The sequence below is a fragment of the Sabethes cyaneus genome, chromosome 2, assembly GCF_943734655.1.
Source record: "Sabethes cyaneus chromosome 2, idSabCyanKW18_F2, whole genome shotgun sequence".
Taxonomy (NCBI): domain Eukaryota; kingdom Metazoa; phylum Arthropoda; class Insecta; order Diptera; family Culicidae; genus Sabethes; species Sabethes cyaneus.
The window spans coordinates 151,347,412-151,367,004 of NC_071354.1; the positions used below are offsets into that span (position 1 = coordinate 151,347,412).

The 19,593-nt window shown below is 37.6% G+C and overlaps 1 protein-coding gene across 2 annotated transcripts in view; it reads right to left on the minus strand.

Annotated features, from left to right (window-relative positions):
- The window catches only part of LOC128738427 (peroxidasin), a 285,835-nt gene that overhangs the window by 135,140 nt on the left and 131,102 nt on the right, over positions 1–19,593 (minus strand). For both annotated transcript variants that reach the window (XM_053833533.1, XM_053833532.1), the window contains 3 exons: positions 15,088–15,326; positions 12,231–12,614; positions 11,270–11,455 (listed from right to left, as the gene is read on the minus strand). In XM_053833533.1, coding sequence (XP_053689508.1) covers positions 11,270–11,455; positions 12,231–12,614; positions 15,088–15,326 — 809 coding nt within the window. The remainder of the gene's footprint in view (positions 1–11,269; positions 11,456–12,230; positions 12,615–15,087; positions 15,327–19,593) is intronic.

Here is a 19,593-nt window from a genome sequence, read left to right on the forward strand (position 1 = left end):
TTATGTTTTTACCGTGACAAAACCCCAACCGCAAAGAGGCGAAATATTTTTCAAGCAATTTTCGTGGGAAAGCTAGTAACTGGAGAAATAGATGCTTCAAACATAGGGGAATGTCCCCGGTTATGAAACAGGTTTTGTTTTTTGGCCATAGCTTTTGATCGGATCATGCAATTTTAAATTTTTTAGAAGCATTGGAAAGTTAAAACGTATACCTATCTTTTTGCCGAAGGAAGTATATGGTTTTTGTTTAAAACACAAAAGTTATAGCAAAATTTCGAAACATGGTTTTTTGTGGCTAAAACAAAAGTGTCCCCGGTTGTGAAACACCTCGGGAAATCTTTAGAAAAGAAAAGAAAATATAGAAATATCGAAGGAAAATCAAAAATTAAAATCATTTATTCATGGAAAATACTAAAAATACAAAATTATTAATCAATTTCTTCGATTAATCATCTAAATCTGAATCGCAATGAATGCATGTAAAAAAGCAAGCAATCATATTGGCGCATTTCAAATGCACTGGCCTGTTACATGTGTTACATGGAATTGGGTTTTTGCTAAACCTAAATGAATCCTGTTGTCAAAAAAACTCATAATGCCTCAATTGAAGTAATGTACGATCATTGAAGTATAAAATAATTGATTTTCTAGATGTTTCACAACCGGGGAACTAGACTGTTTCATAACTGGGGCGGTGGCCATATTGCAAAAAAATTATACAGGCCGAACTCGATTATCCGGGGATTCGATTATTCGGGTGAAAAAAAATCATTTTTTTTTCGCTGATTTATTTTAAACCCAAATGTTATAATTTTCATGCTACATGATGATTTCAACTAGACAAGCATTGATTCACCTCCCTGAAGCTAGAAAATTCCTTTCTTATATCCATTTTATCGGCGAACAAAACAAAAATAAATCGTGCGATGATGAAATCAATTTTTTTACTTAAATTCATCATCACCATCATCATTATCATCATCACCATCATCATTGTAATCATCTTTTACTGATGATTGGATTTACTGATGGAAATTGCAAAAAAAAGAATTTTATGACTTCAGGGGAGATTGATCAATAATGAAAAAACATTTATAATACCTAAATATTGAAAAACATAACATACAAAAAATAATATTGTACCAAAAAAAATCATCAGTGGAAAAGTCGTAAGAAAGGTTTTTTCTGACTTTTGGGAAGATAGATCAATAATAAGAAAAACATTTCTGATAGGGGAAGACGGGGTAAGACGGCCCCCCTAAGCGAATAAATTGCTAGCATAAAATGTGTACGAAAATTCACCTTTTCTTGTTCCACACATGGAAAAGCATTCATTTATCTACCATTAAAAATTATATAAATAATTAATTAGTCTATTTTTCCGTGATTTTTCATCAATTTTCGAAACGTCTAAAAATTACTCGTTCACAACCAGGCGGGGTAAGAAGGACCACCAAAGGGGTAAGACGGACCATGGCGGAGTAAGGCGGATTGTGGCAGGTTTGAAGGTTTCTTTGAGTTGTAAAAACAATTTCAATATTATTAACTAACTAAGAACAAGTTCTTAAGGGGTTTTCGGTACATACTAAAAGAAGGTATAGTTTAATTTAGAGACCTGCTAAAAGAAGGAATTTTACTACTAGTTCAATTTTGAAAATAAGAGTAGACGTTATTTTACTCCACTGGTTTTTATTTACTCTTTTCTTGGCGTTATTTTGTTGATTTGTCAGCAGGAATTTTACTCTTTGAATACGCTTCACTTTAGGTGAAGGCAAAGAAGGCAACATAATAAATGAGCCGTTAAGTGACTTGGGATCATCGAATTTTGTTTCCGTTAGATTCAAATTTACATTGATTTTGTTATTCGAATGGCACTTGTTGGCTTCTTTTGACGTGGGAGGCTCTGTGTTAGACAGGATGATCTCAGATTCAGGAATAATTTTTATTACAGGTGTACTCTATTTCGAAAAAGACACTGATGAAGCCTGCAAGTCGTAAACAAAATGCGTATCTGTCAGAATAATAAAAAAGTTAGTCAAATTCAACAGGAAAACAGTTGGTTTTTTCATTCAATATTTTTAAAATCTATTAAGACACTAATCAGAGGAAATTTAGGCAATTATGAGCACTATGACGTATGGCCCTTTTACCCCGTGAAAACTGGCCCGTCTTACCCCTAGTTAACAATTTACATTATTTTGCTTTTATGTCTCAATCCGTACTATTTTATATACCTTTTCCGCCACACACAGAACACGAATTGCCCAATTAAAGTCAGTGGTAAGAGAAACGACAAAATACATAACTTTTTTTGCTGAATAACCTTAAATTTGTTGCTGCTGAAATTATATCGCATGAAGACACTGCGAACGAAAAGTTTGTTTTGATTCTAGTTTTGACGTTGGATACGGCCGAGTGCCACAGGTTGTCTCGAAAGTGTTTAGATAGTCTAATAAACAAAACATACTGGGGCATTTGTAGAAAATTTAAGGATTTCTTGGCGAAATCAATGTGGTCCCTCTTACCCCACCGGGCCTTCTTACCCCTTGTTACCCTACCTAAAAGTCAAAAAACTTGACATACCAAAAAAAAATTTGTACCAAAAATGATGATTCGATTATCCGGGTGATTCGATTATCCGGGCTGAAAATAAAAATGAGCACCCGGATAATCGAGTCCGGGCTGTATAACAATTTTTAAGTCAATTATTTCACCTAAAATTTGTCTGTGTGATGAAATAGAGGTCCAAAACTTAGCTTATATGTCTTTGCCTGAGCTTTTTTCTTCCATTTGGTACACAAAATAATCAATTGCAAAACATGCGAAAAAACTTTTTTGGGTGTTTTTTCAAACACTTTTCCTACAAAGCATTGTAAATGTAGAAGTTTGACCGTTGTTTGCTCAAAAGTTATATTACTATGAGACTAGACGTTGGTAGCAACTTGGCAGCACTAGGACAATAAAAACGTTAAAAATTACGGGTGTTTCACAACCGGGGCCGTTTCACAACAGGGGACAATCCCCTACTATCTGAAATCGATTTGAATGTACCCTCCAGAAACGTAAGATCCCGTGGTTTCCTGCGCCTTGTATTCCACTGCACAGATTATGACCAAAACGAACCCCTAAAGGCGATGTGTGACGTCTTTAATTGTTTGACTTTGATTTATCAAGTGGTAGTTTTAAAAATAGACTAAGGCAAATAATGTAATATGCTAAGTTAGAAATGTGTATTCAGCTAATTTGTACTATGCTAATATTGTAATTGTTTGTAGTATATACGTCAAATTTGTAATAGTGTCAAAGTGTCAAAAGATGGTGAAGTTTTTACGCGCACTTAAGGGTAGACCTCAAGTGGGCTTTTCCCCAATCCCAAGTTTCATTGAAACCCACAAAGGTCAGATGAATGAACTAGAAATTTTTAATTTTATTTTCTTTATTCTAACATCAACGGACAGAGTTTTCTTAAAATGTATGGGAAAAGCCAATTGGAGTTGACAACTTTGACATCATTCTCAAATCGGTATAAAATCACCGGCCTTACAAAAATAAATTAGCTACATAGATTGTCATGGTCATGTACAATGGCAAACATACAGGTCTGGAAGCTTACTTTAAACATTTTTATATACAAATACAATTACAGAAATATAAATAACACAAAAACACTAACTTAGCATGTTGCACTGAAGTATTCTATGTTTGAAATAGTCTGATGAGTGGTGCAATTCGAACAAATGATAAACCCTGGCACATTTCTTGGACTGCTTCATGCATTCCATACACTGTACGGTGGAATTCTGGTCGAAAGAATTCTCGGGATCTCTGACGCGTCAATTTCATTTTTCAACAACTTACAAGAAAACATCACTATCGGTCACAGGCTTAGAGCTTAACCATATACACCATAGTGTAGTCCTGTCGATCCAGAACTCCACTGTACGGCTCGTATAGATGTAGCCGATGGAACTTTTTTGAGAAAACTTAACTTGAAATTTGTATGGGCATTTGACTTAATGGAGGCGCATGGTACATTGTGAATATCCTAAACGTTTAAGTAACAGATCAAAAGGAAAATGATATTGTTGGAAAAGGATTATTAGATTATGCAACAAGCTTTTCTAAAATTCCTTTTTTCGTTCACCTGAAAGTGCTATTAGCTTTTCTCCTCGTTAATTCCGGTATGCATGTTTGGTGTTCTGAATTGAAACTACAAATGTAATTATTTTTGTTAGATGTTGTTGAACCCGGGTCCTCGGCGTGAGAGGCGTGAATGCTAGCCACTACGCCGGGACTGACCCCTACAAATGTAATGAGAAAAGCAAAAATTCGTGTAATATTGTTTTTTTGCATGTTGCGTATCTTGAAAAATTGCGCTGGTGTATTAATTTCATATGGATGTTCATCAATGAAGACGTTCCGATACCATAAATACCATGATACCACAAAAACTTTCAAGCCTTGGTACCAAAGCATGTCTAGAATTGCCAATACATTGTTCCGCTTTGTCAAAATTATGATGCCATTGAATTTTATTACATACGTTTCGTAAGAGATCCCTAAATGGCAGAAGTAAAATGATTGTCAATGTTTTCTGAGCGATTTGCGGCTACTCCATCATTTACTTATAACCGGACCACGAATTAATTTTTAAAACTCTGTCATCTTCAACTATGTCCAATAGCACCTCCTTCATCATTTACTTACTTGGCTTTTTTGGCGACAATCCACTTATCGAATCCATGCCAAATTCAGGAGCCGTCTCCACATTTCTCGGCTTGGGCTGCGCTGCCCAGTAACACCTAACACCTGCTGCTATAGTAGCTACGTCAACAGCGCTCATCCAACGGGTACGCGCTCTGTTTTCGCTGGTCTCTCATCCAACATCCTTGCTACGTGACCAGCCCATTTTAGCCTGCCGTGGTTTAGTCGCTTCACAATAGCCGCATCTTGGTTTACTTGGTAGATTTCCTGATTCATGCGATTCATGATTTAAGACGCGTGTTCGCTGTTTCCACAGTTCTACGGTTAACACCGAAGATACCGATGTCGCCCGCAAACGCTAGGAGCATATGAGATTTTGTGAAGATGGTACCGATTCTCTACACGCCTGCCCTTCGAATAGCACCTTCCAAATGTTGAAAAGCAAATTCGATAGCCCGTCATCTTACTTCAAACCACAAACGCGTCCGATGTTTCACCCGTTATCCTAATGCTTGATTAAAACCATTAACAAGAGAACGTTTCAGCCTTATCAGTTTTGTTGGAAAACCATGTTCGAGCAGAATTTGCTACAGCTCATTGCGTTTAATCGAACCGTACGCCGCCTTAAAGTCTATAAACAAATGGTGAGTCTGCAAGTTGAATTCCCGGAATTTATCGAGGATTTGTCGCAAGGTGAACATTTGGTCCGTCTTGGAGCGTTCCTCTCGAATACCGCACAGCTATTCGCCAACAAAGGTTTCCAGCCACGGCATCAGTCTGTTCTGAGAAACAGGATACGGGAGAGAATTTTGTATGCATAATTAAGGAAAGTAATGCCTCGGTGATTGCTGCATTCGATTCAAAGGCCTTTTTTGTAAAAAGGGAACATGAGACTTTCTAACCAGTCCGTAGGAATTTCCTTCTCAGTCTTAACCTTTTAGTATAACCTGATGGATTGCAGCCGTTCTTTCAAAAGTTCGCTCCCGACTTTCAAAAGTTCAGCAGGGATGTCATCCTTTCCAACTGCTTTGTCATTTTTCAGCTATCTCGCTGCTTTTATAACCTCGTCCAAAGTTAGTGGATCCATAGCTTGTCCATCATCTTCAGTCGTTCTCCTATTTCTGTTGAGCGCTCCATCTTATTGACCATTCAACAATGTATCGGAATGTTGATCCCAACGCCTAGCCACCTCCTTCATCCATTGTTTGGCAATTTCGCTGCCCATCAAACCAGATTTGTTGGAGTATAGTTGCAAATTTCCAATTGCTGTTTTATTCAACATGATACGTAACAAAGAAAAGGCAAAGAAGAATGCTTTTTTCGGTTATCCAGCAGCAAAACTATTGTAAACATCTCTGAACGTTTGTCTCAATTATGCCACCGTATTTAGTTAAATAGAGAGAAAATACCGTCCTGTATCGTAAACGAATAACTTGAACCGCAATTAACGTATTATCAGTATGAGAAAAGTTTAATACACTTCCAGGTGAACAAAAAAGGATTTTAGAAATGCTTGTTGCGTAATCAAATCATCCTTTTCCAAACCGTATCATTTTCTTTTTGAACTGTTACTTAAACGTTCCTCATATTCACAATGTACCATGCGCCTTCATTAAGTAAAATGCCCATACAAATTTCAAGTTAAGTTTTTTCAAAAAAGTTCCCAAGGCTACACCTATACGAGCAGTGCAGTGAAGTTCTGGATCGACAGGACTACACTATGGTGTATATGGTTAAGCTCCCAGCTAGCATTTTCATATGTATAAAAAAGGTAAAAATCAGCATTACGTACAGATATACATGCTAAATAAATCGTATTTCATGCGCAAAATTGGCATATCCGTACTATTTTGGAGGCGATATACGTGATTACGAATAATTTTGAGCGTTACGACTATATAAGTATTTATATACGATAATATCCGATTAAGCGCGAGTCGCTCCGTACACCTCTACGATTTTGTGCTGAAAATCGTATATATGTCAGTCATTATCATTATATACGACAGAAAATCAACTTGGTCCCACTTTATCCAGCTTTAGTTACGATTTCGAGTTTGTTAGGAGATATTTACGATAGTTTTCGTACATTGATATACGAGTTGGTGCTAGCTGGGCTCTAAACCTGTGACCGATAGTGACCCAGCTAGCATTTTCATATGTATAAAAAAGGTAAAAATCAGCATTACGTACAGATATACATGCTGAATAAATCGTATTTCATGCGCAAAATTGGAATATCCGTACTATTTTGGAGGCGATATACGTGATTACGAATATTTTTGAGCTTTACGACTATATAAGTATTTATATACGATAACATCTAATTAATCCGACTACTCTACGATTTTGTGCTGAAAATCGTATGTATGTCAGTCATTATCATTATATACGACAAAAAATCAACTTGATCCCACTTTATTCAGCTTTAGTTACCATTTCGAGTTTGTTAGGAGATATTTACGATAGTTTTCGTACATTGATATACGAGTTGGTGCTAGCTGGGTGATGTTTCCGACATGTGATGTTGTTAGCTACAAAAATAGCTCTCGAAGCATCCCTTCTTTTAATCAAGGTGTCCATATTTATTAATTTACACCTGTCTTCGTACGGTGGAAGATTCGATAAATCAGACCATGGGAAAAATCGTAATTCATACCTAACATCGCCGTTCCACAGCTTCGATTCTTGAACTCCAGAGACGTGCGCAGGGGCTCCATATAACGGAGGCAGTGTCCTAAGGAAAACTCGAGGGCGCAGACAGTACGGATCTCGAAAGTCCTTAGCTAAGCGCATGATAAACCCCAAGTTTCGGTTTGCTTTGGATATGATGCTGGAATAGTGGTATTGGAAGGTGAGCTTGGAATCCATTTCTACTCCCAGGTCTTTGACGACAAATTGAAGAAGAGACTCTTCGATCCTGTAATCATACTGGATTGGCGTTTTACATCTAGTGAAGGAGATCACTAAACATTTGTTGACGCTTATAGTAAGGTTGTTCATACGACTCTGCAGATCATACAGCAAGGAAAATGTTTAGATCATCCGCGTGTAGAAGTTTGCATCCCGGTCGGATAACGATACAAACATCATTGAAGTAAATGATGAAAAGTAGTGATCCCAAATTACTTTCCTGTGGAACAGACAAACATTAGAATCCCCAGGCCAGTTGCAAAATTTGGTGATCTATTCGATCGAAAGCTGGTTTAAGATCAGTATATACTGTATCAATTTGAGCAGCCTTCTCCATATGACGGAGACAGAATGAACTAAGCTTAGTTCATTTAGTTAGTTAGTAAAACTTTCTTCAGCAATATTATAGATAACAGCTAGTTCTGCAAATGTCCCATACACAACTTCCAAATTTTACTTGACTGAGACAGTATTACCAAATGATTAAAAATTGAGCCAAAGTGATCGAGCCATCCCTTCTCGGAAAGGTACTTTACTCTCCTGTGAATACGAAATTTAACTATATTCAGCCAAATTATAGATAATAACTGGTTCGAAAAATGTTTTATATATGTATAACTTTTTCAGATTTTGTTTCCCTGAGACAGTCCTACTATCAATTGATGCATTAAATTGAATCAAAGTGATCGAACATTTCTTGTTTCTGAGAGATATACATAGAGATTTACATAAATTGTTTATAGTTTATTGTTTAGGCCATTACAAACATTTTATAAAGTTTTTGTTCTTCCGGTTTTGAGTAACTGAAGGGGGTAACAAAAATAAATAGATTTTTTTAATCGAGTAAAAAAAATTTGTTTAAGCATTTTTACTTAAAGTTTAAAAGTGAAATCTATTCTTGCTTTTCATATATACAGTCGATATTTGTATAACGCGGGTAATTGGGACCGCGTTATACGAAGCGCGTTATACAAGTACACGTAGCATATGGAAATTGAGTTAATTGGGGCTATACCCGAATTTTACGAAATTTTGAATCAATACGACCATGGTTCCTTTGGGAAAGATGTCAAGTATATATTTTTCCATCTTGCAGATGCTTGGTGAGACAGAAAAAATCCCCTGTTGGTCTTCCAGAGCTTCCGGAACATCCGCTAAATTTTCATTTCTGTGAAGTCTTCTCATAGCTTCAAAATCCTTCTTAAAGTCCCTATGGCTTATTATTTGGCGTAATATAAGTAAAGTAAACAATCCGTGCTATTGAGAAGTCATCATGCGATTCTCCGACAAATCCGGAACATCCGTAAAAGTGGTCAACGAGCGAAAATTGTTCTTTGAGTTCGGAATTATGTTCATTCAACCTCGAATTGAACAATGTAAAATAGGAATACAAATTCAGCGGTTTGTAACTCATCCTGGCCACTATGAAATGCATCGCAAGATCCGATATTAAATGAATAAAATTGATGATCAAGGGCATCGAACTGCTTATCGCGTTGACGAAAGCAATAAAGTTTTTGTAGCCTGTTCGCTCTTACAAGAAGCCACATTCTGAATTGTCCAGGAAAAGGTGAAAACAAAAGCAATAGGGTAGTTGATCCAATAGTTGTGGTAGTACCAATAGTTGCGCTACTATTCATTATTAATGCATATTTTCGTCACAGTAGCATTTTAGATAAAACAATTACATTCATCATATAAAACAAGTTTTTAGAAGTATTGGTAGTTAGACTACACCATTTAAAATTAAAGCATTATTTGCTAAAATGCCAATTTTCCAAAATCTAACGCGCAGTTGGAGCGCACAACTATAGGCGCTCATCTATAGTTTTGCTACGATGTTTTTTCACTTAGCAACCTAGCAATGTATATGGAATAACACAATTAAAGGAACACCAAACTTAATTAAGGAAACATTAGCACAACTGTTGGTACAATATAATTGAATCGGATGATTAATTTTTTCTTTATAAAGCTTCTCGTACAACGAAAGCAATTGTCTTGCCTTGTGACAAATACCTTGTATTTGATAAATTTATATCTCACAAGCATTAGTTGAAGCATGTACCTCAATAAACAAGCAAAATGAAGTTATATTGTGCTTAGTGGCGCAACTAATAGATCATGTACCCTAATACTTCTCTCTCACTTTTTCGCAGGCAAACCCCATAAAAATATTAGATACCGTCAACGCGGATTACGGAATGGCCATGGCTAACTACGATGGTTAGATTTCTGTTAAAATTTTCCCAGAAGAGCACAATACCTGGCGAAGAGCTTACACAAAAGTTGATATATTTGCTATTAGATTTGTAAGTATAGTAAATGTTACCGTTGTTCAGTTTACTATACCACATCTATCAAATTAAACTAGCGAAATTGGTAATTTCAACAAACTTGCGAAATAACCTCGTTTATTTGTCAGCGAACATTTGCAGTATTTGCATCATTTCTGTTTCTGAATCCGAAATGTTTTATATCAAACCTTTTTCAAATTGTAACGCGGACTTCAACATGAATTTTCATTTATTGTTCACTTTGACGGAAAATCCTAATTTTCCAGTGAACGTTCTGGCGGCCATGTCGAGTCGTGAGCGGCCTATATAGTTGAGGATTGCTGATATTCCATTTTATTTTGAACTGTTACAAATTAAAAACATTTGCATTTCCAGTGACCAATTTCAGGTAAGCTTTGAATTTCCTCCCGGTAAACCATCCAATGGCCAAATTGAGTCACAAGTAGTCGAATTATACTTCTTGTGTAGTCAAATTACACTCAAAATATTCACGATATATTCTGAATTTTCCGGAGGACCACCTTACGACTTCCTAAGGTCACTTATTTATTACTTTTTTTTTTTTAATTTGTATCATTTACCCGACCTTAGTTACTTCAAAAATATTTTACCAATTTTAACTAACTTTACCAATACGAAAATTTCAACGGATATTCCGGAACCTCCAGCAGGCCAACCCGTAACTTTGTGGATTCCGTATATCACTTAGAGAGTCAATTGTTATATGCCCTACAACTTCTTAAAAGACACCACGGTCGTATCTGTTCAAAATCGCTTAAAATTCGAGTTTAGCCCCAATTAACTCAATATCCATATGCTACGTGTATTTGCTATATGCGAAAAACCGCGTTATAGAAATATCGTGGTACCCGCGCTATAGAAATCCGCGTTCTACAAATCCGCGTTATACAAATCTCTACTGTATGTTATTTTTATCCATGCAAAAATTTTTGCCCATTTTCGGAAATTCGATTGTTCAAATTTCCATTTCTGTTTCGCGTTAGAAGCGTTAACACTCCACACATTCATTTTTCAAGTTCCTTAGGCAGTAAAGTTCACAGTCAATTCATTTTATAAAAAACAATTTGACTAATTTCCCACAAATTCTGTTTTTACCCCCCCCCCCCTCAGATTTTTCAAGCTAATTTTAAAGAGGGGGGGGAGGTGACCAAATCTTTAACAATAATTTAATAATTTGCAATGGCCCTATTGTTTATTGTTTAATGTTCTTTTTTATAACTCACATAAACTCATCTGATAACGAAACTGCTCTACGAACGCAAACGACATGACCAACGGCAGTTGCATCAGATAGCCGAAACTTTTTCTATAAAACGTGCCCTAACTGCACTCACCATTAACGTGTACGGTGGCATTGACAGACACGTTTCCAATGGCGTTTCCGGCATAACAGCTGTACATTCCACCGTCGTCCAGCGTTGCTACCGGCAAAATCAGCGACCCGTTACTGAAAAGCTTGATGCGGCCATTCTGAACGTTTTGGTTATTAAATTTCCACATAATGCTCGGTGTTGGGACCCCTGGGAGAAAAAAGGAAACTTAGAAAGGTGTGATAAAATTGAAGCATTTATTGTGTAAAAGAAGGTTTTTTTTCGCTTTTCCCGTGGGCTTCTGAAGGGTTGGATCGATTTTCCTGCATGCTGGATGACTAATTTTCAAGCGGGTTTATTTCTGTACTGAACATTATATTTATTCATTTCTTTCATATAACAAATAACACGTTTTTCTAAAAACTACCGACAACACTTTAACACTACGTCCTGTTTCTACTGAAAATGTAACTGTATTAGGCGTTTGTCGATTTTTTTATGTTATAGATAGTGGTCCGCACTGTCAAATATTATCACCTATAAATTCGTGGGAACTATTCAGAACCGTCAGATTCCGGGTAGTTTTGAATGGAAAAGTAGGTGAAATGAATTCAAAAACAGATTAGGGAGCATTTTTTTACTCAAAATTCGAGTTTGTATAGTTTAAGGCGACTCACTTAAACCAAGTGCTAGATTAGCTCAACCGTTTTGTAGGTAAAAATATTTAAGACCGTGCATCATTTACCGTTCTAAATGGCTTCATTTAATTTGATTTAATTCGACCACATAAATGCACCAATCGTAATACCCAATGCTTTCACATTGAAATAAAATCCGTAGGGGAGTTGACCACTATAGAATACTGTCCTAATCCTAGATCGTCAATAAATACATGGCTTGTTTCCGAAAATTTGAAGGCTTTAGCAAATATTGAACATCGCATCGCATAGACTCAGACCCCCGCCCGCCCCCGTCCAGTACTCACCTGACACCACACAGTGCAGCGCAATCGGTTGCCCCTCGGCTAGTACCAGCTCGACCGGCGGAGTCTGTATGAACTTCGGTGCTTCAGATTCCGTTTCAATGACCTCGTTGTTGACAATCATTCGAGCCGGCCGGGACTGCACCTGGCCCATGTCGTTCTTCGCCATGCACTCGTACCGGCCGGCATCCGTTGCCGTGACCTCGTCGATCCGCAGTGACCCGTCCGGCAGTACATTGATTCGGGTATCGTCCGAGTGGATTTCGTTCGTGTTTAACATCCACACAATTTCCGGTCGGGGGTCGCCAACGGCTTTGCATGTGAAAACGGCCGTCTGGCCGTAGCTTATCTCGATATCTCGGGGTTCGGTCACAATCTCCGGTTTGGCTGCGTGGGTTGGGAGAAAAGGGATTGAGAGAAAGTGAAAAACGTTGAACGGCAAGAAAGTGTACATACAAGAGTGCTGTGCAATGAAACGTTTCGAGGGTCAGCAAATGTGCACATAAACGCACGCTGATAAGAGGTTCATTTGACGGCCAGAGCAAATCAGCAATATGCCTCTAGGATACAGCAGAGAATCGAAAGCAATAAGAGACTCTTTTAATGGCTCTCCACTATAAATAGAAATACGTTATTGCTTATTTCGGGAATGTTTATTCGTGTTTACCCATATAATCAGAGTGGAAAATGGAGAAATGCATATTATTATTTCTGGACTTGGATTAATTTCGGGAGCGTGTAACCCAAGTCTGAAGAAAATAAACTTTATGAAGAATTTTTATTTATTATTAACCATCGTAAGCTTGTGCCTATGAAATTTTCCATGCGTGTGATTAACTTTAGAGTAGCGTACTACACGCAGAATAATCCACATGTCCTTTCCACTTGAGTTACACTACTTTCAGTTGAACATCATTGGAAAATACAATAACATCTATCTGATTTCCATGTAAATGCACGCATACTAATCCATACTACATTGAATTCACGAAGGTAAATAGTACGGGAAAAGTTGGATAGAAAATATTCACATAACTTTTCTCGTAATTTCAACGCGATAATTAATTTGAGTGTACTCTACCCACTTGAGTTAATTACTTTAATGCATTTTTTAATCAAGCGCATATTGCGGCGGAGCCCCAAAATGCTTATTGTTCCTGGAAATTCCGACGTTCTTGGAATAGGACGGGCAAACAGACACAACAGACAGCACAGACAAGACAGAGAGGAGAGACGGAACAGACAGACAGACCGACCTACAGGACACATTAATAGACGGATAGATCGACACACGGAATGGACGGACCGACAGACAGGACAGGCAGGACAAACTAGACAGATTAGACAGACAGACAAGACAGCCAGGACAGACATACAGAACAGACATACAGGACCAACAAACAGGACAGCCAGACAGGACAGATAGATCGAAAGACAAGACAGACAAGATAAACAGGACAAACAGTGTAGACAGACCGACAGACAGACAAGTAAGACAGACAAACCTAACGACGGACAGACAAGACTGACAAGATAGACTGGACAGACAGGACAGACAGACAGAATAAATAAATCTACAGACAGGACAAACAGACCGACAGACAGGATAGATAGACCGACAGATATTACGGACTGACCTACTCACGGGATGGACGGATCGAGTGGCATGACAAACTAGACAGACAGAAAAGACAGACAGACTGACAGACAAGACAGACAGACTGACAAACAGGTCAGACTGGACTGACAAAACAGATAGGACAGACAGGTTGGATAAGACAGACTGGATAGACAGACAGGATAGATTAGACAGACGGGATAAACAGGCAGGACAGACAGGACTAACAGACCGAATGATAGGACAGACCGAGAGACTGAAAAGACTGGACAGATCGGCATACAGGACAGATACAACAGAGAGGGCATATAAACCGACAGACATAACAGACGTGACAGACAGGACAGACAAGAAAGACTAGGCAGACATACCGACAGACATGGTTGACAGGACATATGAGTCAGACAGGACAAATAGAACGGTCTGACTGGACAGACAGCACTGACAGACCGACAAAAAGTACAGATAGGATAGATTCAATAGACAAGCAGAACAGACAAACAGGACAGACAGACAAAACAGACAAACAGGACTTGCAGACAAGAAAGGCAGACAGGGCAGACAGAGATGAGAAAGACATGACAGACAGATCGATAGATAAGACACACAGACAGACAAAACAGACAGAGAGGCAGGACAGCAAATCAAAGCTTTGTGCTTAAACGTCTTACTATGACTTGAGTCTTCTTTATCGACAGACTTCGCAGCCAGCTGTTAGTATGGAACAGAAGCAGAACAGATAGGACAGACAGAATGACAAACAGGCAGACAAGACATAGAGGCAGACAAGACAGACTGACAGGGTAGTCAGGCCGACGTAATTAGATCCATTATTTGAATCAGGCCTGGATCCGAGGATTAAATGTCGTTGTAGTTGGCACACTTGGCATAAATAAAGTTATAATCAGCCTCGTTGGTCCGGAAGCAAAACGAACAGCGATGGCATTGTGATAAAGCTAAAGAAACGTATATTTTTCTGACATTGTGCACTAAACAATATGTAAGAGAAAATTTTACATCGCTGCGATACAACACAAAGATTAATGTCACAAAATTTTCGATTTTTTTTCTCAAAAAATGCTCTGCAAAAAATATCTGAAAATCTTTTGTGCAAAAGCCAGCCTTTTCTTTGCCTAAATAGTTGTTCCAGTGGAATAGTTTTACTGAAAAGTGATTTCAGAAACATTTTGCCCAGCGTGTTCTCCCCATGTTGGCACAACATTTCAACCCCCTTTGACTTACTGCAATGAAAATCGTCCTCGGTTAGGTCTGCCACATTTCTGCCAGCGAGAGTTTCCGGCGTTCCACAGCCGGCAGTAGCGAGCAGCGAGCTGCTCGAGCTGTTCCGCAGCACCCTCAGGAACCACAATAACGAGCAGTCGCATTCCAGCGGGTTGTCGTCCAATCGGAGACGCTTCAACGCGGGTAGAGCTTCGAAGGTTCCCTCGGGAATATGCCGGATTTGGTTGCCGTACAGGAATCTGTGGATAAGTTTAAAGAGTGAAAGAGTAGTGAGTGCATGGCGGGAAAAAAATACTAACAAAACCACGAAACAATGCCATCGTTGTCCTGGCTGGCGCCGCTTTGTGGGTGAGTGTGTCTGTCGGCGGAATAGCTAAAGTCGCGTGTTGTTTAGGTATTTTTACGAAAAAATGTTTCAAATTTACAGTTTTATCAAGGGAAGATTTTCGAAACGAAGGTCATAAGTACGTCGTACGAGTAAGCGAGAGTCCAGCGTTTGTGAGAACCGAAGGCATAACTCGCTGCAATCGCAGTTTTTGCCAATTGAAGCTTTATAGAAATAAGAGACCCGACTCCAACGCTTAAATTTAATTCTACGAACATTTATAATTTTCAACCTAAACACATAAATTGACCTTTAAGAGTACAGATTTTAATTGAACTTGAGGTAAATTACGTTATAGTTAAGCTTTTCCAGCGAATTGTTTTGAATCAAAGAATATTATTCATTTGAAATAATCTAAAAGATGAACGATTGAATGAAAATTACCGAGCTGGTTCTGAAATTTATAACCTGGGCGCATTGATGCTCGTGAACTTTATGGAAATGGCATTTTTTCGTATTTGCCTCTTGCATTTCCGTCCGTGAAGAACCGTCCCGATATAATCGAGAGTGAATTGCCTTACCGACTGCAGTCGTTTATCACGCTAAAAGCAAAGACTTTTTCCGCTCGTAAAATTTCAATTACGAAACAAAACTGCAACGGAAAGCCGTAAGTTATTCCAGCTCATTGACACTGGAATCGTGCGCTTTTAATTGCGAAATCTCGCCGAAATTTATCGGGCAAATGTTTTGGAAAAATGAACCGAAAAACATTTTCCATTTCTCCGTCATTCATCCTTTATTGCCGTTGTTCACTGTTCTCCGCTCTCTGACACCGCATGGCCACATCCATCCACCGCAGCAAGACCGCAGCTCTTCGCCTAATGACCGTATTTGGGTGCTAATTTTCCCATTGCTTTCCACCCGGTGTTGTTATCTTTCTTCCCATTCTGAATAGCTGTGATGTATGATAGGATCTAACCATAAAAATTAGCAATTTTAAATATTTTTTCTACAGTCAAAGTTCTTCGTTTGCAAATAATTTGAATAATCGCATTTGAAATCCAACTGTATCATACCGAATCTCTTAAAAACACACCAAACACCAGTTGACACGTAAGTATATTATGATAGGACATTGGGGCGAACCAACCACTGGTTGAAAGCCCCAATAAAAAGAATTTAATAATTAAATAAGATGAATATTTAATCCTGTTGTAAACATTACTATAAAAAGAGTCGAATCAGACCGCTAAGTGATTCGGTACAGTGAAGGATTTTTTGCTCATCAACTTTTTTCTATACTGTACAGCTGGAGCTAATTATAAAATGTGCTACTACTGTTGTGGTCGGAAGAGGTGTCAGATATACAGATGCTTGTGCATGCGAAAATTTGGGATCCCATTATGTGCTCAGTAGAGTTGACACTCTCCAGTCCTAATTTTCAAATAATTCAATCCGTATAAAGAGTGTTCTTCACACTCAAAACATTTCAACTGAGAAATCTTGTGATCTTCATTTTATGCATGTCCAAATATTAGCATAACCTGCTGAAAAAGACCATGACTTTTCACTGCTGCTCACATCAACTCACAGATTTTAATTGGCAAACATGTTAAATTTCCCGTTGACTAAATTCAGATAGAAACAGTTTATTTATTGCTGTTTAGATTCTAGAAACGCTCAACTGTTGCAAACTCTTCCTTTGAAACGATTTCTTCCCAAAGGCATATTTCCACCGTAAGCTACCATCCAAAACACACCAAGTACTACCACCAAAAACGTTGTCCCCACGTCAAGAGCTCATGTTTTCTTTTTTTGGAGAAAACCCGTGCGGCTCTTATTAAACCCCTTTTTGGCGCACCACACATACACAGAATCAAATAGGAAAGCGGAGATGAGAAAAATTTACAAACTGATATTTATGAAAATTTATGTCGGTGTTCCACTTCTTCCGGTTCGTTCATTTGATACACTCTCACCCAGTCAGTAGCGAAAAGCGAACCGGGCGCGGCGGTGGAAAGCATCCTCGGCTGTTTTTTTTCTGCTGAGCCCGACTCCACTCACACTAGAGCTAATTATTTTATTAAAAAATATCTTTTTCTCGTTGTCAGGAACTGCCGCCATCTACGGTCTGTATATATGGCGTATATCTTGCTGTATCGTTTCGGAATGCTAGCTCTAGCTGGGACTCGGACGACTAAGCGATATGATACTAATATTGTTGTTGTTTCCATCGTTGTTGTTCTTATTATTGTTATTGTTATTGCAAACGCGAGTACAAAAATAGGAGAAGAAAATGCAATGTATTTGGTGGCAGCAACAGTACCGAACGACTGTGCCATAGTATGGAATATAAGCTTTTTTTTTGCTGCAAACATTCAAAAGTGCTTTCGGTAATTGGAAAAGGAAGCAAAAGCACCGGGTTGCTTTCTTCGAGGTGGAAGATTTAATGTATTTTCGGGTGCTCTTTCATGCGAAAGGATTTATTTGTTGAAAATTCGGCCATAACGAACGTGGATGATGAATCCGGCTGAATAGAATAGGAGATAGATGCTTGAGTTTTCATTCGTTCTACAGGGAAAGAGTTTGAGAATGATCAAAAAAAGAAATTTCTAAAATTCTTGAAATAGCAGTATATGACACATTCCGCGGGCCGGTATACCAACCAGACATTTTATAAAAGTTGCTTTTAGCATTGTTGAATATTTTTTCATGATTGGGCAATGTTTGAACCTTTCAAAACTGCCATGACTGATATTCTAGCATTTTCGGAAGTTATATAAAACGTGTATCGAAAATAAATGAAATTTACAAGAAATAAATGATTTTTCGTGATATTTTTAAAAATACTGCTACAGTGCGCTAAAACATTTCATAATATCATTTGTTTTGGACAAACTTACAAAGGAATATATGCTGAATCCATTCCAAAAATAGTTTGGATGTAATTTTGCAGTTATTTTGTATTTCAAGTGGATGAAATAGGGCCATTTTTTTGCGTTGTAACGTCACGAAAAAGGTGTACTTTTTAGCTTTCGCAGAAAAGTACAAATTCGAACAATCTAATAATCCGTATTCTCTTTGTACTCAAAAATACCTTTAAAACGGTGCCTAAAGAATGATGATAAGTTAAGTAGAACCTAAGTTACAACTGATTGAAGTTCGCGTTGTAACGTCACGGCGGGCAGCCGGACGGATTCAAAACAAGTGAGACATAAGTAATAGCATCGAAACCTTAAGACATAGCATTATAGTTGCTTCAAGAAAGTTTCTTCATTTAAAAAGCACTTTCTAGTGGTGAAAAAATATTCGGACATTAGGGTGTCTTCAAGCAGATACAAAAAATATTTTCTCTATTTTAATTCAGAAATGATTGCTGTCTACAGAAAATTTGTAAAAAAACTAATTTCAAGAAACTTCGTTGAATACTGAAGATTTATATTTCTTACATGAAAAAAGTTATAGAGCAAAACTATTAGGGACACCCTTCAAAAAAATTTTTTTTCGATCTAGTTCTTCAATAACGCTTCGTACGCCTTTTAGATGTTCTAAGAAATTGGTAATCGAATTTAATTTCACATTTTCGTCGAAGATAGTAGAGATCTATCTTTTTTCCTTAAGGAGCTATCCCTTGTTTCTTTTATTTATACATGTTCACCTACGGTTGCCTTCATAATATTTTTTTTAGATTTTCCACAGTCTTCTACCCTAAGTTGTACATGATGGAATACGGCATAAATTAACTCACAAAAAAACAAGTGAGATTAGCTGCTCTCCCCCGAGATACACCCTCTTAAAGAGTACATATAAAAATAAAAAAGCCAGTGATAGTTTCTAAAGGGAAAAAGATAGTGCTCTAGTATTTTCGACAAAAATGTGCAACTTAATTAGATTACCAATTTCTTAAAACATTTGTAAGCCATACGAAGGGTTATTAAAGAGCTAGATCGAAATTTTTTTTAGGGTGTCCCTAAGAGTTTGGCTCTATAACTTTTTTTATGTAAGAAATAAGCTTTCAACAAAGTTTTTTAAAATTAGTTTTTCTACAAATTTTCTGTAGACAGTAACCATTTCTGACTTAAAATAGAGAAAATATTTTTTGTATCTGCTTGAGGACACCCTAATGTCCAAATATTTTTTCACCACTAGAAAGTGCTTTTTAAATGAAAAAACTTTTCTGA